Source organism: Numenius arquata, chromosome 17 (genome assembly GCF_964106895.1).
Source record: "Numenius arquata chromosome 17, bNumArq3.hap1.1, whole genome shotgun sequence".
Taxonomy (NCBI): Eukaryota; Metazoa; Chordata; class Aves; order Charadriiformes; family Scolopacidae; genus Numenius; species Numenius arquata.
Window position 1 is genome coordinate 10053772 of NC_133592.1, and position 22209 is coordinate 10075980.

A 22209-nucleotide genomic window follows, 5' to 3' on the forward strand; every position below is an offset into this window, starting at 1 on the left:
TCATAGAAGAAACTAGATATTAAAAATCATTTCACCACAACAAATCCTACGTTTGGCATGAGTAAAAAATTTTCTTTAATATTACTCTACTGAACAAAATCAAATGTTTGTGCCAGGTCTCTGAGTTTTGTAAGGCCTGCTTACTTGGTGAAAAGAGCCTGTTACCATGGTTACAGCTGTAAAAACTTAAGCCTCAGTGAGATATTAACATTCCTCACTCTTGGAAAGAAAAAGGTTTCCTTTTTTTAGGCAAGTGACCCTTTCTTTTTTTCTAGGTTCCCCCCCTTTCTTTTACATGTTAGAAAAGAATCAGAAATAAATCCTAATCTTGTGTAAATAGTTGAAGATGTGAAGCCTGACTAGTACATTGTTTCTGGACTAAAGCATCTTCTTTTAAAGGAAAGACTCCTTACAGTTGTAACTAGTCCTTAACATAATAAAAGTAAATCACTGAAAGCAAACAAATACTATGGATTTCAAGTAACCTGCTCCTAAAATGTAACAACTATGAAGAAAAGATGTCCTCATTTTAACAGTGACCTGAGAGTGACTTCCACATGAATAAGCTTGGTTTTGGTTTTGGTTTTTTTTTCAAAGAACTATGCATTTCATACATTACATTATTGAAAACAACGCTCACAGCTGCATCCCCCACCCCAAATTTATTAAAGATTTGTTCAGGTTTTAGCTATCTTAACACTGACAAATGCATCTTAAACAAAAAATAATCGGAGATACGTCTAATGGCACAATATGCTCCTCGTAGTTCACGATTTGAACTTAGTTTAAGTTTCAGTTGCCTAAAGTGCAAAGGTGAACTGACTTCAGAATTCTGAAAGGGGGGGAAAGATGACAGATAAATTTCCAGTAATACAAGCAGTTCTTGACATTGCTCAACTCCAGCTTTATCGGTTGCCCAAAAGAGAAAAATTCCCTTTACAAACCTTGCCTGTCTTTTGTCATCACCAGCTCAATAATGCTAATATTACAAGTTGCACTGTCAAAACAACACCAATTCATGCTAGAGATAATAAAATACTAAAAATATTTACAGTAACAGTTATGCTGCGTTACTTCAGTATTGCTAGGTCTGACACTGTTTAAAAAACAGCTTTAAAGAAGTCTATAGTCAAAAGAAATGACAGTAAATATATCCAGAGGCCTATACCACATTGCAGATTAATTCGGTACACAAACTCCAATTTATTTGCGTGTTTCAACACGGGGATGAAAATTAAGCCTTCTGAAACAAAACTGGCCTAAGATTTTGAAGACACTGTAATAAGCCTACGTTTCCTTCCAGTTACAAACTGCACATTTTGTTAAAAAACAGAAACTGACCACATTTTGTGTTACAGCGTTTCCAATGAGTGCCTTTTAAGTGAGATAACTTGAAAGACACAAATTCGGAACCAGCTTGGTATCAATTCCTACCCGTCTACTCATTGTCACAAAATCCAGAATGATAGAAACGTAAGTTATACAGCTCCCCTACAAAATGTGAGCACATTTTGTCCTGTTGCTCTCTTTCAGAACACAGACACGATCTTCCAACTTCAGTGCCATTCAACACCAGCTTCTCCAAAGAGCAATATACTTTTATTTCTATTTTACATTTTAGTAAGCTCGTCTACTAAAAAAACCTGAACATAAAACAACCAAAACAAGGAAAAGAGAAACTGTTAGAGAGATTTGTCTGTTATGTCCCCCAGTGGCTAAGTGTAATTCATATTAGCATGTAAATCAATAGGGAGTCACACAGTACACCTATCTGGGAGCTCAGTAAATATATTGTTTAACCCCTTGTGTAAATATTTAGGAGTTTAGTGAAAGTTTTTAACTCACATCAAAACGCTTCTGAAACCTCTGTTTTGATCTGATCATTAAGGGATATCAAAAATGTATTTTGTTCTGTTTCAGGGTCTATTCTACAAAACCGAAAGATGCAAGTTCACTTTTTAAATCTTTATGTAAGAAATTTTTGATTTCTTTTTTCTTAAAACTCATCTCCTGAAGATACATCCAGTATCAGAAAGCCACAGTAAAACTGTAAGCATTAACAACATTGTGTATACTACAATTAAACAAAATTCCTTTGCCGAGCAGAGCACAAGTGTTAAGCCAAGTTCTTCTTTCCTGGATGTATAAACAAATTCTACATAGCCAAAACCAACAGGGCCAAATTCTAAATTGGAATGAGCTTTTGAACAGAGAGCTCTGGAAAACAATGTGTTGGGTTTTTTCCATTGCAATGCAAGTGGCTACAAAGACACTTTTCAAATTAAAAAACAGAAGAATCCTGCAGTAACAACCTGACTCTCAAAAAAAAAAAAAAAAAAAAAAAATCACTATTAAGCTACATACCGCCTCGAGGTTGAGATGAATCATTACTACCGATGATTACTGGAACACCAGCATCTTCCAGCTTGATCTTCCATTTCTCAATTATTTCAGCTGAACCATCCTAGAAAAACAATGACATAGATGCAGCTATTTTAACTTGTATGGTGAACAGAACACAGTCCAAACCAAAAATTCCTATCAGAGACAGTATTTACTTGGACAATATGTTAACTAAGGTCTGAAACATACCTCACTGGCATCATTAAAAACTGACAGCTCCATGGTTTCTTTAAAATCTTGTTCCCAAACTGACTTCAAGCATTCATCTAACCAGCATTCACTATTGTGAACAGGCACAATGACAGACTACAAAAAAACAAACAAAAATCCAAACGTATGTCAGCAAGCACTATTTTTGTTTACTTACGGTATAAGAATATTCATTAAAAAGGGGAAGTGCCAGATCCTTCAGAAACTAACCTTCACAAAAAACGCATCTTAAAAATATAAAAGTAGGCACAGATCTTTAATGTTCATTATCAAGATATGATTTGCTTTCTTCTCTATCAAACTTTTTTTTTTTTCATTTTTTGAGTTCTATAAAATGACTTTTGGTAGATCTTTGGTAGATCTTGGTCTTTTTTGTGTCTCCAAGGAAACAAAAGAGACTACTGCACCAAAAATACTAACAAAACATCTACACCACCACACTAACCTGTTTCTAGTATTCCTGCATTTCTTACAAAATTCCTACTTCTGTCTTCTGACTCATCAATTTTTCTTTAAGCTTACTACCTAATCAGAGATGCTCTAGCCAAGTTTTTATAAATTATTCTACCTAAAACTGCTACTAATGCATTAGAAGATGACATATGACAGTTCCATAATCTACAATTTCCATTTCAATCGCAGGCTTTCCTCTACTGGTTTAGCCACACACACACAAAGCATGAAAACTTATCTGAAATATTTTAAAATTGGTTAGAAATCAGAGACGAGGGATTTTTCTGTTCAGTTACAGTTCTAATTACCCAAAAAAAGCCAACACCACCACCCCCTAATTCTTTCAGTATCTCAAAAAGAATACGTTCCATTCACAGAATGTAAAGTCATCAGAAATTAGCGCAGTAATATACTGGCTGTGTTTGTAAAGGGAGAGTCCAAACTCCTACCTGTTAAGATTGCTTATAGATGGTGAACTTAAGGTAAAGAGCCTAAGTAACTTGTAAAAAGTCTTGTGGGACATTTTAAGAAGTTCCTAGAAACAGAACTTGAAGTCCTTACCGTGTGGTGTAACCATAAACACATGGTTTGAAGAAACAGAGGATTAGTTCCTACTGTGAACGTCTGAGAACCTGACATGTGAGTGCATGTACATTGTGCGAGTACATGCAAACGCACACGAGTAGGCAGATTTTGTGGACATTGAGTGTATTTTTGGTTTTTTTATAGACTATGATGTATGTGCACACAGGTATTGCAGAGTATGATATATGATACAATGATTAACAAGAAACTTCACATTTCACAGCAAAATAAAAAAAACCTATACTTGTCTAAAATGAATGAACATCCTGATTTTTGGCAGGATGCTGTAAAAGGCAAAAAAGGGTGTTTAAAAGAAGTAGGAGGAAAGATATCTAAAACTTTAAGCAAAGCAGGTCTTTGGCTTCTGTTTTGGAGAGACAAGTAAGTAAAATAAAGAGAAATAAAAAAAAAGTGAAACTGATTACCACATAATTGCAAATACAACAGACAGACAAAAAAATATTATCTCAGAATTGTCTCAGATTAGTACTTGGAGACTAAAAAGATAAGCAAAAATCTGAGATTCTAAACCAATATATTCAATTTACTCGGGATTTTAATATCCTTTATGTCTAGATGGCAATTAAAATACAACCCAATACATTCATACTAACCAATCTAACATATTCATTCAGAAAGAAAAGGGTTCTCCAATTCTTTGAATATAAAATAGCTACAGTTTTGCACATTCAGAAAAATCAATGATTTTCCATTTTATTTTCTAATTAACACAGTAAAAATTTGACTATGCCATCAGAAACTAGCTTGATACTGCCTTGAAAACTGTAGAACTGAAACTTTGCTTTTTTCATAATGAACTCCTGTTTTAAGTCAGGACAGCAGTGCAAAATACCAAGATTATGTTTGGATCTCTCTGTTTAGTTTGAACTGAAAACATCAAAAACAGTACTTTAACAGCAGCACATATAAAATAATCCATAAATACCTGATGGCACTAAGATACTCCGAACTCAACATAACTCATAATATATTAGGATGCTTCTAAACATGTTACAGTGAGCAAGTTCTACTTCCACAGAACTATCACAGCAATGCTGAGCTAGATGCCTGCCAAAATAAAGTACAGAGCTGTGTAAAACCTGAAAAACTAACAAAATTAACAAATCCATACAAGTAACTGTACACAGTGATATGATTAAAATATCAGAGTACTTCTAACATTGTATATTAAAGGTTCCTTAGGTTCTACCATTCATATTCAGTTTACTGGTTTTGTGGTTTTTGGTGTTTTGTTTTTTTTTTTTAAGCCAAAGATAAATTAAAACCACCACAGAGCTACACTTTCATTTCTCCCTAGTTCATTTCTACATTTGTAGCCTGGCTTAAAAGCTCCAGTTGGTACTTGTCCTGAAGGCTTTCATAAACTTTCTTTCGTCATCGTGTGACACTATCAGAATACTTCCAGCTCCTTGGTTCATTCAGCAGGAAAAACATGAACCTGAGCACTATTTCACTTACAGGTGCAGATTCATTGTCAAAAAAACAGCTGGCAGTAACATCATGAGACTGAGTCCATTTCTTCTGTCCCAAAACAAAATAAACTACAGCTAAATCACTGCTGACAAACCATAATCTCCAGGGACAGAAACACCAGCCTTGCTAAGGGAATCTCTAAAGGCAGGCATAAGTGGCACCTGGAATAGTTTTCCCAATGTCTGAAGTCCTTTTGCTGCAGTTTATGCCAATTACTACTTCCTGATCCCATCACGGATTATTATTCTAGTTCTCTTTGCAGCAGCCTTTCATGTATCTGAAGACTGTTACCATAAAAGTGAACTACAGAAATATGCATAAAGCCCTTGGAAAGTAATTTTGAGACAACACAGGGATATAAATGCAAACAACTAATGTATTTTTGTCATTACAAGATCAACTGACTGACAACTGAGTCAGAATTATAATTTCATTAGCTGAGGTTGATTTATAGCAGAATCCAACACAGGAGCGTTTTCATGGCCTATGAGGCAAGTACAACAGCTAAAACGCAGAACTATGAATCAGATTTGGATTTGACCATCGTGGCACTACCTGGTTTTCCCTGAACTTCACACATTCCAAGTAAGACCTGGAGTGATTTTAGGTATTTTTAGTAATGTAGTTTTGCCATCACTAAGCTGAAGATAATGATTCTTGGCTTTGCTGCAAAAGGAGTTTTGATGTGTGGTAAAAATGACAATGCAAAATGGTTAACAGGTAGTTCAATCCCCTTTCTTCTACAAATGTATTACTCAACCAAAAAACTCCCTTCCTCCCTCAGCTAGACCACTGAAAAACAATACATCAATCACAAGACTGAAAAGCAGAGAAATGTGAGGGGTTTTTAACAAAGTGTCAGAAACTGTGCAACTGAACATTTGCATCCAAGGAATCTCATTTCTGGCACTACCACCATCATCCTCCGCTAAGTAAATGATAAACTGCAAACCGAAAACTTATTTTCAGTTTCCATGAATTTCAGTTCAAGTCAACTTCTACCTGCCTCCATACCTGAAGGTGGAAAAAAAATTTTAGACATAATTTTAACACTGCTGAAGATTTTGTAGAAGTCAGAAACCATTATTTTTAAATGAAGTTTTCGTATGAGTCACTATTCCAAACCATTCAGAAACTCATGGCTGTTGGCAGAAACATACTAGTTTTGTCAAATTTCACATATGGGACACTTTAAATAAACCCAGAGAGATTTTCAGGCCACAAACTTTGACCTGCCTTTACGAGCCGAGACTCTGTTGAAGTTGTTCATCATTTTTACTTGCCCACTGATTCGTATGTTTGTGCTTTTCAGATGTTTGTCTCACTAGAACTAAACTGTTGCCAAACCACATCAGTTCTATGTGTGTAAATTCGTGAAAGAAAAAAATAATGAAAAAAAAAAAATACACTGGGACTAACAAAACAATGAAGTAGTGTAGGAAAATTGTAAAACTATCTCTTGAAACTCCATGGAACCAAACACGCCGGGCCTTTCTGCCAGGCCAACCAGCCCAAAGACAAGGCCGAAAGTCCCTCATGAAAAGCCTCGCTGCTTGCCTGCGCCGAGCCCCCCCGAGACTCCCACAGAGGTGGGAGCTCGCTGGGGTGCCTTCACCGCCCGGGGCCGCCTCTTCTTCCTCCTCCTCCTCCTGTCCCCGAGCCGCCCGCCCCGCTCCCTGCCGAGCCCCGGCCCGCACTCCCGCCCCACACGTACCACCTGGACGGCGGGGCTGCCGCCGGCCCTCCCCGCCTCCGCCATGGCCGCCCCTCGCTGAGGACGGGGGGGGCCGCTCACCCCAAAACGCGCTGGGGAAGCCGCGGCTCCCGGCCGGGGGGCGGGCGGCTGCCCCCCCACTCCCGCCCCGGTTTATTTCTTCAGAAACTTCCCCGCTCCCCCTCCGCGGGGCCGAGCGGCCGCCTGCCTCCCCCCCGCGCCCGGGCCCGCTCCCGCCTCATCCCCTCAGGGAGACCCGGGCGGGAGGAACAACGATATAGGAGGCGGCCGGAAGCGCCGCCGCTGCCTTGCGCGATAGGCTGGGAGGGCGGCGAGCAGCGAGGCGCTGAGGCGAAGGAGGGAGGGCGGCGAGGCGGCTTCGCCTTCGGTCGGGCCGGCGGGAGCCCCGGGGCGAGCAGCAGGGCTGTGGGTGGCTCCAGGAGGCTGCCGTGTGGCTTTTTAAAGTTTTAAAGCGTTGCTGGTCGTGGCCTGTGCGGTGTCACCTCCGGAGCTGCCCCCCCCGGCTCGGGGTGTGCTGGTCAGGCCGGGGCAGGGCTGGAGGTCCCGGCTGCGGAGACGCTAATTTCTTACATAAATAGTGCCTGTAGTTTTCCTCCTGTTCTATAATTACATTTTTTGCTTGTATCTCTTCAGTCAGCAGTTTTCTTGGTCAAGACTGGTCTGTTCAGTACTACCAGTGCCTTTTTTAATAACCTTTAAAAATGGGAAAATAATTGGTGGTGGTGGTGATACCATCATTGATCATTTACTTACTGAAACTATGATTGTGCAACCACTTATTCCCGTGAAAGTATTCACAACTAAAAGGGTTTGCAAGACCGGGCCCTGTACAACAACCTATTCAGAATTTTTTAAATTCGCACAAAGCAATCTTTGTTGAGCAAAAATCCTGAGATTATCCCTTGTTTATCTGAAGAGCCTGTTAAACAGCTAGACAATTCAAGGAGCAAGCAGAGCAGAGTTATCTTAAAATGTTTGTTGGCACACAAACCTGAGAACCGAGGAGGTGAGGAAGACAGCCAAGCGGTAATTCACCCCCGGAATCTATTTCAAATTATCTACACAGCTTCTCTCCGTCCAGCCTGAGTTTAATCTCGCTGTGAACAGCACCGCTAAATATGATCATCGCTGCTGCTTTTTTTTTTTTTTTTTTTTTTTGTCTGGCGACGAAGGCTGCTAGCACTTTTATGTTGCCCGCATGCCTTGCTTTATCTAAGAAAGTGTAGCAGAGTATTGCTTTACTCGGCTGCACCAAACAAAAGTCCCAGTCAGGGACCGGTGCCTCATTATGCGAAGCGAGGCCACAAAATGCAGAGCTAAACCCCTGCTTCCTTCCCCGAGGAAAACAGAGAACTAATCACAACCACCAGAAATGTTTTCAAAGTTATATTCTGTAGCTGACCACAGAGGGTAATTAAATACAAGCATCTACTTAAAATGTGATTTTCATTTGGGGGGGATTTTGGACAGACTTTTAAAGGCCCACAAGCACGCAAAAGCTGTTCAGTGGGATCTCGCTTCCACTGTGAGAGTCGTTACCTACTGGCTTTTGAAAATCTAGCAGGCATTTCTGCGTTCTTGGGCAACTAAGTAGTTTTCAAAATATAGCCCATTGTTTCAGTGCCTATTCCTCTTTCATGTGGGTCAGAATGGAAAGAGATCTCCTAACGCTGGCACGAAAAGCTCATTTAGAAGCAAGCAAAAGTGGTTTGGTCCTAGTGGTACTTCCAATTGCTCTACTTTAAAGATTTTCCAGAGTGGTGAGGAACAGCACACAAAGCAGTTCCTACAGCTAAAAGCATTACAGAACCAAAGACATTTCTCATCATACTAGTTTTTAGCTTTTATTTCTGATAAAACAATCTCTTGAGGAACATTACTGTGAGCTGAAAACTTGCAAAATCTGGAGGCTTTAGCTATCAAATAGATTTTCTCCTCACCTTGATGGAAAGACATCGTACCTAGAAAGTTGTTTTGCTTTCTTTACATTTAACTGCCATTTCAAAAATTACACGGACTAGATACAGTATGGACAACTTAGGCCGATTGACTTGCGAGGACAGAGCTCAACTGATTTCACTGGGAGTTTAAAAAAAAGATAAAAAGGACTGCCTGTGGAAGGTATCACTAGGGTTATTTAGGCCAAGTAGTCTTGGGTTTAGTTTCTTGTTGAAGAGATCAAACTGTAACTGAGGGGGTAAAAGAGTATCCTTACAAACAAATCTGTCTGTTGATGTTGTGGAGCACATGGGGAACTTAATTCAGTTGTGTCTTTATTGGAAAGACAGGATGAGTGAGTATAGTGTTTTCTTCTAACACATTTGTCACTGAATTCACAAGCTTCAGCACTGCAGTATTTCCAGAACACACCACATTGAAAGGATCATTCAACAGAGTAGGTACATACTCAGCTTAGAGCTAGTTTTGAAACCACTTCTATTCAAAGAATGCTTTGAGCTTCCAAAAATGCTGTCATTTTCATGAAATGTCACAGTTGAGTGGCAAGAAAAGAGGGATGCAATATTTCTCTTCGTAGTACTGTAGGGCAGAATGGGACTTCAGAAGCTCATCAAGGAGTCCTGCCGTCCTGAGACGGGATCAATTTTGTCATTCCCAACAAATCCCTACAAGTCTGTTCTCAAAGGCCTTCCTCCGCCATGGGGGCTTCATAACATCCTCAGGCAATTTATTGCAAACCTCGCTTTCTTTGCCCTTAGAAAGAAATTCTTAGTATCTGACATAGGCCTTGCTGTGAATCCAAAGCCCTCTCAAATTTGGCGGGCTAAGGTCCTTCCCCTCTAGCAAAGGGATCCTGACACCTGCCATCTCCCCAGTTCTAGAGCTGCTGAGCATGAGCCTATTGCCTGACTTTTCCCTCTGATAGAGAACGTTCTTGCTGTCTCTCTTCCTCCACAGACTCACGTCTCCAGCTCCCGAGGTACAGTTCCTCAGTTTAAATCCTCCGTTAGCAGCAGGAGCTTGAATATTTTCCCTTAGGCAAAAATTATGCTCCTTACCTCTGCTGATTCAGCTCTTCGGCCACATTTTAGGCCAGATGGGAAAAGTTCTGCTGGCTTTTTTTTTCAGAAATGAAACCTTAGCACCCTATCCTGCTCTTTTGCAGGCCTAAAAAAAGATGCCCACTTCATAATCAAACACACTGAGTCAATACAAAGGAGGAGGCCAGTAACCTGCCAAAGATAAGGGTAGAATCTCTTCTAAAGGAGACAGCCCAACATCCCTTAAGCCTGTCTCTGCCCTGAGAGGCTCCCTCAGCCCCCTCCTTCAGGGGTCCTCTGATAGCCCTCTCCCAGTGTTTTTATCCCCTGCAGCTGTGTGCCTTCTCAGCTGCTTTCTTGCTAATGCCTATGTTAACCCTTGCTTTGCCCGAGAGGGCTTGCAAACTCCATCCCAAACCCGTTACTCCTTACCCACCCCACACACAGAAAACGAGCCATTCCTCCCCACAGCCGTGATACATGTATGTGCAGGTTGTTGTTACGTTTCCCCTCCATCCCGCTCTCTTGTTTAGCTTATGCACATCTGATTCATTCAGTCCGTCCTCGCTGGTCGTGCTTTAGGCCTCTGTTCATTCTCATCTCTCTCTCCTGGACTCTCTCGGGGCACTTTGCATCTCGGCTGGAGGACGAGACCCCAGCTCCAGAGCCGGTGCTCCCGCTGGGACCGTACCGGCGCTGGGCAGAGCAGGATTACTCCCCGTGTCTTGCCAGCCATACTCCTGTTTGCACAGCTTAGTGCAGTGTTTGCCTTTTTCACAATGGCTTGACACTGTTGACTCCTAATCAGCTTGTGATCTATTATATCCCCTAGATCTTTTTCTGCATGAGGGAAACAGTATTTTAGCAGTTTTATTCCAGTCAGCCACATGAGAAGAAAATGACTGAAGTAGTGTGAGTGAGATTATCTGCTTTGTGCTTCAATACCAGAATTGTTTACTGATTTCCAATTAGTTACATGCGTACACCCTGTTAAGGGAGTTGCACAAGTGTTGCTAATGCCTTCCGTTGCCCTTCAGAGCCTTTATTACTAGCGAGGACTAGCACCTAGGAGTTATTTGGGCCAAGTTCCCTGTGTACTCAAGACTTCAAATGCTTGGCTGAAATTGCAGGGCTAATTGCTCTGAAGACAACATCTTATAATTTAGACATATTGATTTTGAATAACCTCCCTGAAAAATGCTGTTGTTTTTTAGAGAAGATCTGTTGTGTGATTGAAAAATAAGCTGTCGTTATAAAGGATGTTGCTGTTGCTTGTTTCTTTTTTGTAAATGAGTCAATCTGAAGAAGCCCGTGGCTGTTTTTATGAGTTGGCAAACGTCACAAATACAATGTTAACAGGAGTGCTGGACTTAGGTACCTTTGCGGGAGAACTAGAAGTCATTTCAGTACCAGTCCATACCTCTAAACACATACTCTTCTTGACCACCACCCGTCACCCTGCTCCCTGTGCACTTTCATTTCACATCTTCCCATCAGTCTGCTGGGCCACACTGCAATTTTGTGCAGGTTCCCTCCTCTGCTTGAGCCATTCTCTTAACTCTTGTAGTTCAGACTGTTGAGCATACCTTTATTTTTAGCGTGTTTTTATGGACTAAGACTGCAGAAGATAAGGCAGTGGCAAGGGAGAGGCACAGTTCTTCCACAGAATTGAACAAGATCCGCGCAGGTTTTTCTTTGCCTAGGGCTTCAATAATTGAGCAATATTATACAAAGTTAGACTTTTATTTGGCAATCTTTTCTGAAAGGAATGTTTCTATATAACACTGTATTTTAAAAATACAATAAAAGAAATATCTTGACTTTTTAGCTGGTGAAATCTGCTGAAGAATCCAGTGACAGGCAACTGTTATGGTCTAACCACCTCGGTTAATACAGTTTGGTTTTGTTATTAAGTAACCAACCTGAAACCCAGTAAAGTAATAATGATAGTTTCCTTACTTACCCAAAAAGCTTTACAAGTAAGTTATTTTTGGGGAAAAAAGTCTTATTTACAAAAGATAGCAAGATTCAGGTAATGGAAATAGATAAAAGTTAGCCTTGACATCCCGTTTTCCTAATCTTGACAAGTTCCTGTGTGCCACGAGTGATAACCCTGGAGAATCAAAGCTTCTGCTTAAGAAGGATAAACCTTTAGAAAGTTCAGTTTAAGTTCTTTGTTTTTCAAAACCATACCTCTGTTTGATCTTCTTGATGACTGAAGCGTTAAGCACTTAGGAAATAAAGTTATGCTAGACAGCTGAGGAACGTAGGTGGAATTGTATATTTCCCAAAGATTCACTGTAAATTCATACTGTACACAGTCAGAATTTTGTTGAACTTCAGTACCTTTGGGAGATTAAACTTCTTTGTATATAAGTACAGGAAGCATCTGACATTTTAAGATGGGAAAGTGCTTAAAGAAATAAATCATATCCCTACAAAGGAATGTATACATAACAGAAAATAGGATGTGTATAATATACAGAGACCCACAAGACAATGTATTGGATGCACATCTTTATATGACATATGGACAGGAAGGGAAATGAGCAACATTTTGAATTATGAATTAGCCAAAGGCCTCTGAAGAAGAGATTACAAGAATCGTATAGCTCTAGAGAATACAGCAACATTTACTTAATACATCTTCATTGGAAATAGAATTCAATGGGTTCTTTAAATCTTTATGCTACCCCATAAAAGACATCTTATTAGGTCATATCTTATTGCATCTTTTTATATCATTCTTAAAATACTAATCTACTCTGAAAAGCAGGTCTTCAAGTACAGTTTATTGTGACTAATTCCATTCCAGTTTTGTTTAATTTTCAAGCAAAGACTGTTTTTCCATTTTCCTGTAAATGCCAATTCTTCAGACTCACCCTGGGTTATGAGATTCAAAGTTCTTTCAGGTTCGTGCATCTTCAGTAAAACAGATTTTACAGCTTCATTAAAGTTAATAATACTGCTGATAATACAAAGGCTAGTGTAGTGAGTGGCTCACTCCCTTACAGCTGGATTGGCTGTGTGTTGTAAAAGAGCAGTAAAGATGTAATTCTTGTCAAAAAATGGACCAGATGTGAGCAGAACAGAGACAGGAAACTGTTCTTTTTCAGTGAAAAGTCTTTACTCTATTTTTATGTACTTTCTTTTCTGAATGTAACTCTTCTCAAGGCCAGGAAGGCCTTTGAACAGCCTGACAAATATGCTGCTAACCTGGGGACCTCCAGCTCTATGAGGAAAGAAGCCAACAAGCTGTGCAAATGCTATCTGTGATGGCTTGTTACTATCTTATCCCACAGTGCCTGTGGCTCCTGGGCCGTGGGAGGGCTGGAGGCTCAGCCCCAGTGTGAGATCATCCGTCAAGCCCAGACTCATGATAGGGGGACATCCTCATGTTGGGCCGCTGAGCCCAACTGGAGGATGTATGGGCTGCTTTGGGGAGCAGGAGGTGATGACACCCCCAGGCTCTCGGGACTACACAACACCACTGCTTCTCCCTGGCTTCAGGGGAGCTGAGGAGAAGCCGTGGCCCCAGGCAGCATTAGGAACTGTGGGGGCTGCCACTACTGGGGTGTGTGAGAGGGAAAGGAAGGTCTTTAGACCTCATCAAATCTGGCTGTGTAATATTCCTCTCAAAGGTCATTAGCAATTCACAATAATTTTGTGTGCATAAACTGACAATTGTGTCAAGGTTTTTTTGTTTGGTTTTTTTTTTTAGGTAAGGTTATGACATCTGTGACATAGCACTACAGATAGAATTTGGCTATCAAAACTGTTTTAGGAGTAGGTCTATGGGGAGACTACATTGTTGTGCTAGCAGGATATAAGAGATGACAGTAAATTATTTCATTGTTTAGAGGCTCCCTGGTAACATCATCCCGATGCCATTACAGCCTGCAATAAACTACCATACACAAAAGACTCTGCTTCTCCCTCCCTGTGACAAAATCCTTACTCATCTACTCCCTCTGAATACTCTTATTCTTTCCATAATCAACCCAGCTACTTAACTTCTATCTAAACTTTCCCTTCCCAAATACGGTACTTCTTTTTTTTCTGCTGAGAGAGAGAGAGATATTTAATTTCACCATCTGGGAAGCCAAGATCCTCATTTTGACTTCAAGTATAATCAACTAAAAATAGCATTTTGCTAACATTGCTTCTTGTGCTATTTCCAATACTCTGCCTATTGAGACAGAGTTCAAGGATGTATAGGTGTCCAACTCCATTGATAGCACTGGCCTAGAAGCAGATCCTGCAGGGATTTAAATGCTGGGGTATCTGTATATGCATATGGGAAGTTTCCTTTTGTTTTAAAACCTCCATCTGTATAAAGTTGCAATTTGTTAGTTGTTCTCATCTTAGATTCTCAGATGATTTATGCACCCAACAACCCATGTGCCAGTTGTGGTTATTATGCGTGTAAACTTGAACTTTGACATTTCATACTGTTGCAGAACCTTGGTATGTGCATTCCTTTATCTTCCCACCATCCCTGCAGTTGCTCTTCATTATTGTCAGTGCTTATTAGTTGGAAAACTACATTCCATTTTATTTGGGCCAATTAACTGGTTGGAGAGAGCAGCTCTTCCAGGATCCTCTCTAACTGTATCACCAGCCATCATCTACTGATTCACTAAATAAACCTGAGCTCTGCTGCACTTTTCAACGAAGCAAATCCTTGTTTCTCAGTTGACCAACTTGCAGAAACTCTTCAGACTTTTGGGTATTCCGCTCTCTTATGACAATTAAAGGGGAGAAGACTGTGTAGCCAGTTAAATGAGAGCTGTTGTATGAATCATTGTCATAATTACTTTATATGCATTTTCATGTGTTTGGGATGCTGTCTTCCTAAATGCCAGGGAAGAAGAATACCAGCAGAGGAAACAGTCCTTGTGCTGCTTCAATATTGTGACTTGCAGCCTGTCTGAAAGCATAACAAAGACTTGATTGTGCAAGTGCCCAGCTGATCCAACAAGCAATGAATAAGTGAGCAATGGTCAACAGTGAAGGAGTGGATATCACAGAGGGCAATTCAGAAAGGTTATAGTGCTGTGAAGTGAGGGAGGCGTGAAATGAAATAGAACTAGAGATACAAAGATAATCAACCATTTGCGTTAGCTCTACTTTTTTCTTTCTTTCTTTCTTTGAATTGGTCCATCCTTTCTGGATAAAACAGAAAAAAGATGACTGTAAACTGGTAAGAGATAAAACTTCCAGTATGAAAGAAAGTAAGCTCATTCTTGCAGTCTAAAAGAAGGGTAATGTAAAAACATCATCTGATCTACATAATGAATGAGATCTCCAGAATTCTGCTTGGAAGACTTGCTAGCATGAGACAGGTCACTGCTAGGGGAAAGAAGTACAGACTGATAGATCTTGGTTTCTGTTCAAGCATTTGGGTCCACGTAAGGCCCAACTCCATCATGAGACTCAGGAAGAAAAGAATGAGAAAGTTTGATCCGTAACAAGAGACCTCCTCCCGTTCTTCATGGGAGCACAAGTGTGTAGTGAAATCAACAGTACAGAGCATTCCCTTTCCTTCAAAGTCTTACATGAGTCTTTTTACCCTTCAGCGGATTTGATTGGATTTTCAGACAGAATCCTGTCTGAGAAAGCAGAAGATACACAAACATATATATTTCCAAGATAGCAAAGTTCAGGTTTGATAACTTACTTCTTCAGGACTTCTCCCAAAAGCATTAAAAGAAAGAAGGTTTGGGTTACCACAGCATCTTCTAAAAATATTAAAATTTCTTCTAGCTTCATGGTGTTTTCTGAGTAAAAATACTTTCTAATTTGCTGGTAATTACTTGTCAGTTTTCATTAGATGTCATGGCTCGGCACTGTCCTTGGGGACATTTCAGGTTAAGATCTTTTAGCCTCAACAAGGCCTGTTGTCATACCTTCGAGCTTTCCTGGTGTTTTGTCTTTGCCACTGCTCTCACAACAAGCCATTGGCAGAGCACCATGAATGTGTGTCAATGTAATATCATTACAAATATGTAATGATGTTCAGAGTTCCTCATCAACTAAATTCAGCATCATAATACAGAGAAACTTTCAAAATCATACAAGGAACTGAGTGGAGACTCTGACACAGAACCTGACTTGCTTCTTCCTTAGTCCACTACTTAATCAGTGTAGCATTTCTGTGGTCAGATTTGTTGGCACCTAAATGAGAGTGTAATCTGACCTAATAAAGCCACAATAGCCAAAACATGCTTTGAACCAAAAAAAAAAAAAAAAGAAAGAGAGAAAGAAAAAATCAGAACCTCTTTCAGCAGATGTATTGTTTGTCATCTGGAAACTTTGCAAAATAACAAGATTATCAGCTTCAGGTCTCTTTGGAGGTGTTTTCTTGCTGCTGAGCTGGGTGCTAAAAAGGGACACAGGGACGCAGGACCCTTTACCCCTTCCTTCAGATACATCTGCCCTGCAAATGCTGCCACAAAGCTGCACAAAGGACCTTACTCTGTGGAGCAGCGCGGATCTGATTTCGTGATCTGATCCATTGTTTTTCCTTACGTAAATATGTAATAATGTCGGAATTTATGGATTAGTTAGACAATCCCCGATCTGCTTTAATCAGAAGTGGCACTATTCCTCCCAGAATCTCGCTGATGGAGTACTGTGCAGAGAGATCGGGTGTGTACAGAGAGCTCTCCTATTTTTTTCTCTGTTAATGCTGCAATGTTTGCTAAGGCATCACTCATTTAGCGAGTGATTGAGTTTAAGAAGAAATAAAAATTCATGTACTGTTGGTAACAACTGGGCAAACCTCGCTGCCCTTTTTCTAGTAAAATTGTCATTTTATTCGGAGGGGGGGAGGATGAAGTTTGTCATATAAAAACTACCCCATGGGCCAAAACTGGCTCACAGGAGCTTGTCAGCCTTGCTCTAAAAACTCACTGTCATCAGCTCTGAGGTTGATCTGGGCTCTGAAAAGACCTGCTGTTGAAAATTAAGTGTGAAATTTGCAAATGATTAGGTTGAATTATTTACCTTGTTAGTTCATCATGTCTGCAAAAATATTCTCTTCCCTCCTAGTAACCTAGCAACGAATACACAGCGCACAGTTATTTTTTCACAATTTGTAGGAGAGTTGCATTAAAATGCATGTCGGTGTTTTTATTTCATGACAGGCATGTAGCAAACAACACTGCAAATGTTTGTTTATCCTGGCAAGGGCTGGATTTGTTTAGTGTAACTTGCATTAGTTTTGTCTAAATTCTGAAGCAGAAAGGAAAATATATTCTTGCTTTCAGATCAGGGTTACAAATATTCTCTTTAGCTTTGTTTTCATTATGAGAAGTGACTACTAATGGATTGGGGCCTGTGTCCTCTGCTATCAGACCCTCCCACCGTGTACTGGAAACTTCTGAATACGTTTGAAGAACTACTGAGGCTACAGGTTGCAGAGTGCACGCAGGCTGGAGGAATTGGAGAAAATGAAAAACTAAGCCAGCCAAGAGGATATGCATCAAGATAAATATCAGCTTCACCAGTGGCATAAATTACGCTTTCTAAAACAGGAAATTAATGTTCATTAGATGGTAGAAATAAACAACTGGTCCTCTTGAAAAGTCCTCAGATTAGATGCTGGGTTTCTGAGTACTTTTTGGCAGACATTTTAAATACCTACGTTATTGTGAAATGAAAAGAAAACACTAATTCTTGTGGATGAAATGCACCGGACTATCCCCAAAACAACAATATGCTGAGGCCTCTTTAGAGGTTTTTGTTTTTGACTTCAGTTTTATCCGGTCTCAGGCATGCGAGCATGAGTTAATGCCTGCAACCCAGAGGAGTCTCTGGGCTTAGACACTAAATCCTCTGCCTGGGTCCCCAGGTCCTGAGACAGCTTTGCTCTGTGGGATGGCAAATGATCTGTGTTTCTTAGCCATCTTTTGTGCTTTGTGTTACCTTTTTGATCCTCTCAATAGGCTGCTCTGGTCCAGACATCATTCCCTTCATGGCTTTTCAGTTTGATGTGCAAAGAGTAAAATGCAAATTCCTGTCTGCAGGGGCTGGGTTGCTTAACAGTTTAAGGTGTTTGGGGGGGGGGAAGAGGTGAGGGAAAAGAGAGAAAAGCACAGGAAGCATTGCTACTGTGATGCTGTGGCCCTTGGCCTGATGAAAACCAAGCTGTGTGGTTTGGGAAAATGGTCCTTGGTATCCTAAAGCTATGGTTTTAGCACTATCACAGGGCATGGATTTAATCCTTACTCCACCTTAGACTCCGTGGCCAAGATTACGCCTCGCTCAGCCTCCCTGAGCTCCATGTATTACAGCTGATTGAGGTGCTTAAATTAGGAGTAGCGTAGCCAGGAGTGTAGTCTCCCTCTGCAGTCAGCCTGGAGAGGCAGGCACTGCAGAAGGCGATTCAGCTCTTACCTGGGCTGAGTTACCTGGTCTCACAGAGGGGCTTCATGCCCCATTGCCGTGGGGCAATGGGAACACGGGGGAGGAGAGCACGCCTGACCTCCCTGCTGAAAGTCCCGCATCTCACCCTGCTCCGTATCGGTGAGGTGGAAGTAGAGACCATGAGGAGAAAAGGGTGTTTATTTGCCAGCACCTGGAAGTGCAGGAATTTAAAAAAGAAAACATACGCATTAGCCAAACTGCTGATTTGCCTTAAGTGTCAAAGTATTCATGGTAAATGGACTTCATCGCCTTCAGAGGTAGCATCCCCGTTTCACATTGCCCCGTGCACTGAGAGCCGGTAGGTGTAGCTTTAGGTATAGCTACTGGTTTAGCCACATCACAAGTCTGGGCATCTCCACTTCATTTATTTATTTATTTATTTTGGTGTAATGTCTTCTAATTAACTTGTCCAAATAATGATTTTTTTTTTTTTTCCCCAGCGTTTTTCTGTTTATCAGACAATTAAGACTCTGAAAATACCCAAGTCTCGCTTCTGTGCCTACAGCAAAACCCACTGATTCGGGTGGGCGCTGGTGGGGATCCCAAGGCAAACATCCCGAGGCGGGAGCGGGACGGTGCGTGCGGCGGGAGCTGCCAGGGCAGTGGGGAGCTGTTTGTTTGGGAGCTGCCTGTGTGTCCAAGGGGAGAGGGGCAGCTCTGCTCCCAGCGCTCCCCCGCCCCCTCTTTCAACACTTCTGTCAAGCTGCCTCGCTCTTTAAAATGCAATCTCTAAATTGACACTGTTCCATCAGAAATCCTGTTCTCTTACGACTTGATTTCAGGCACGCAGTTAACGCTAGCTTCTGCTAGGAAAGATTTACTTATTTTTCTTTAAATGTATGTCATTTTCTGTGACATTCCACAGGCCAAAACTTTTCCATTTAAAACAAGAAGAGCAAGCCGTGAGGAGTAGCATTTTAGGAGTAATAGGAACTATGCTCAGATATTAGTACTAACAGAAGTAAGCAGGAATAAGCAGAAGGGTGCAATTATGGATGAGTGTATTTTCATTATTAATTTTAATTTCATGAGAGCAAGTAACACAGTCCCCCCTCACCACACACAAAGATTTCCCATTGTCCATTCAGCCACTGAACCTCTCCCTGTTTTGTTATTCTGCTTCCTCCTGTCTGTCCGCTGGTTGTACCTTACAAACTCTATTTATTTCATATTGCTCCTCTACTAATTTTCTGTTGTCCTCTCTGTGGCTTGTTTGAATTCCTACACCACTCTCTTCTCCCTCCTGCTCTGCCATGCGTGCTGTTTAGCTCTGGCTTTGCCTTTCCAGAAAATACCCTCCTTCTCCTCCTTCCCCCTCCTCCTTTAAAGTTTCAGATTTCCCTTCCTGGCAGCCGGCGAGGGGCTGCACACCAGGCACTAGCGGTTGGGTCTGCTTTCTAACCACAGGACCTGATTCACCTCCTGCACGCTGAGCAGCGTGAAAATAAATCAGCTGAGAGGGAGCTGGTTGGGAGTTGCAAAACACGGGGACCCATGGCGAAACCAACACATGGGGCTGGGCAGTGACCAGCGAGGCTTCTCCGGGAGCCTGCAGTTCTCCCATATATGTTCCCTTCGGGACGGCAATGCTGAGTGAGACCTTTCAACAGATTCGCCCTGCCACGCTGTTTAAACCAGCTTTGCATGTTCAGCTGAGATGTGTTTAACCCAAAATCCTGCATCTGAAAGTGCCCTTAAGATGCCTTCCGACTGGGTCTCAACTTGGCAGGAGGGTTTTGTCCCTAATACCTGGGATCTAAACGCAGCCATGCTTTGAAGAAAATGTAAATCCAGACCTGATCTTGAGCCTGTCTCTAATCACTGCTTGATTTTTGTTTTCTCCAAATCTGCACATTTGAGTACGGAAGCGAATTAGTCATCTCTCCTTCAACAGGTTCTCCTCTTGCAGCCGCCTGTTCCCCGAGTCTTTTAAAATCACCGCTGTTTGTGCCTGGGTTTGTAGCCGTCACAAGCAGGTATTTAAAGTGAATTTAGAATGAAGTGTCTGAAGTGACTCAGTAGATCCTCATCTTTGAGTTGCTCCTTGAGGAAGGTGAAGGAGCTTTATTGGGGCTCAAGTGTTTGAGTGTATGAAGCTGTTTCCAGAACCTGTATCTCCAGTCCTGCCACATTAGGCCAGTGTAGTAGCTTCGTGGCTTCTGTTTTCAGAGCAGCGTGAACCCTTTGCTGCAGAGGATTTATGTTTCCTTTCGACACTATACAATATTTTCCTCTGAGATTTCAGTGAAGTTTTGCTCTTTCTGAATGGTAAATGCAAAAAAAATTACTGTTCAGAATGTTCTCTCTTGAAAAGATGTTTGCTTTTCACAGCTCAAACAGAAAACAGCTCAGTGCATCCAAAAGCTGCCTCACCCTTTGAGCGTGTTCCCAGATCTCAGCCAAGAGCACTACTATGGAATAGCTGTGAGTAGCCGGAAGAGCATTGTGGGGATTGAGATGCAAATGAGCAAACCCAACAGCCCCCTTCCCCGCAGAGGTTCCCTATCTCCTTCTGCCCCTCACTTCTGAACTGGGGGAGGCTTAACCTGGCCATGGCTCCCCACCTGCAAACCCTGGCTCCGCAGCCAGAAACGCTGGCTCTGCACCCACCATCCTTGGTTTTGCACCCACCACCCCGGGCTTTGCTCATTTGTAAGACTTGGGTCGGATGAAGAACTGTATCAGCATCGCAAAGGCAGGGAGGACAGGAGGGGCTTTCAAAGCCCCCACGTTGCCATTACTCTTCTGGGTCCGCAGAACTAAACGCTCTGCCTTTTCTGAGTTAAAAGGGGGAGAGTGAAAGCCAGAGGTAGTAGCCACTGTAAAATAGCACACACTGTTCCGTATCTTAAAAGTTCCCAGTTTTCAGGCAGTTTCAAAAGTTCCAAAGTGTAACGTGAGCAGCTGCCTGGGCACTTGTTTGTTTTATCAAATGCAGAGAGTTAGAATATTGCGAAGGAAATCAGATACAGTAGGTTGGGGGGCGTGCAGGGGGTTCCACACATAAACACACCGAGGGATAAAGCAATACGGTGTTTTCTCTGCATGCTTTTCTTTCCACGATGAGGGAAGGAAGCAAAACATTCTAACAAAACCTCCTTCTAAAGAAATAATCAAAGCGCTGAGCTCTAAAGCTCGAGTCACTGCACATGACCAGGAGAATAAGGCATTTTGCATTATTGCATGTTGTCATCACTTTGCTCTGTGTTGTCCCCGCATGCTAATTACATGTTTACATGCATTGCATCATTTGACATAATTACTGTAATTATGTTAATACTTCATAATCAACAGAACAGTACCTGTAATTTACCAAACAGAAACGACATGAAAAGCTAAACCCACAAATGGAAGGGGATACACTGCGAAGGATTTAATCCTGGGTGCAGAAGCAGGCAGGAAGCACTCCAAACTGGAATATCCTGGTTTAGCCATCGGATCCTCCCAGACAGCACCGAGGCACTTTGCAAGGTGTTTTAAAAGGTACAAACGAGGATAACACACCAAACTGTGAACAGGGTGTAAATGTTTAATACTCATCCCTGAACTCTCACCTAGAAAAATCTGTGCAGTGCCCTTAACAAAGCTGCCTGACAGACACTTGAAAGAACAACAGGAGACTAAGAAACCTGGTGATCTGGAAATATTTTAACCCCTCTCCTATCTGCGGATGTACAATATCAATCTCAACCCCCTTGTTGCTTCTTTGAAAGAAATATGTGGGTCCTGGTGTATGGGAGTGCAGTCTGTGTGCAGCGGGATCCTCTCCTCCCCCCTCTCCACATCTTGGGGTTTTGCCCCCTTTATCTTGACCTGGGTAGTTTGGGTTTCGGGAGGATTCACCCCCTGCAGTTCCCTCGCATCCCAGAAGGAATTTCTTTGCCCCTGGCTTCTTGCCGA

The 22209-nt window shown here is 41.7% G+C and overlaps 1 protein-coding gene across 1 annotated transcript in view; it reads right to left on the reverse strand.

Annotated features, from left to right (window-relative positions):
- Positions 1-6904, reverse strand: part of B3GNTL1 (UDP-GlcNAc:betaGal beta-1,3-N-acetylglucosaminyltransferase like 1) — a 120907-nt gene extending 114003 nt beyond the window's left edge. The window contains exons 1-3 of the mRNA XM_074159955.1: positions 6860-6904; positions 2593-2709; positions 2365-2464 (exon numbers count right to left, since the gene is read on the reverse strand). Coding sequence (XP_074016056.1) covers positions 2365-2464; positions 2593-2709; positions 6860-6904 — 262 coding nt within the window. The remainder of the gene's footprint in view (positions 1-2364; positions 2465-2592; positions 2710-6859) is intronic.
- Positions 6905-22209: the final 15305 nt, after the last annotated feature.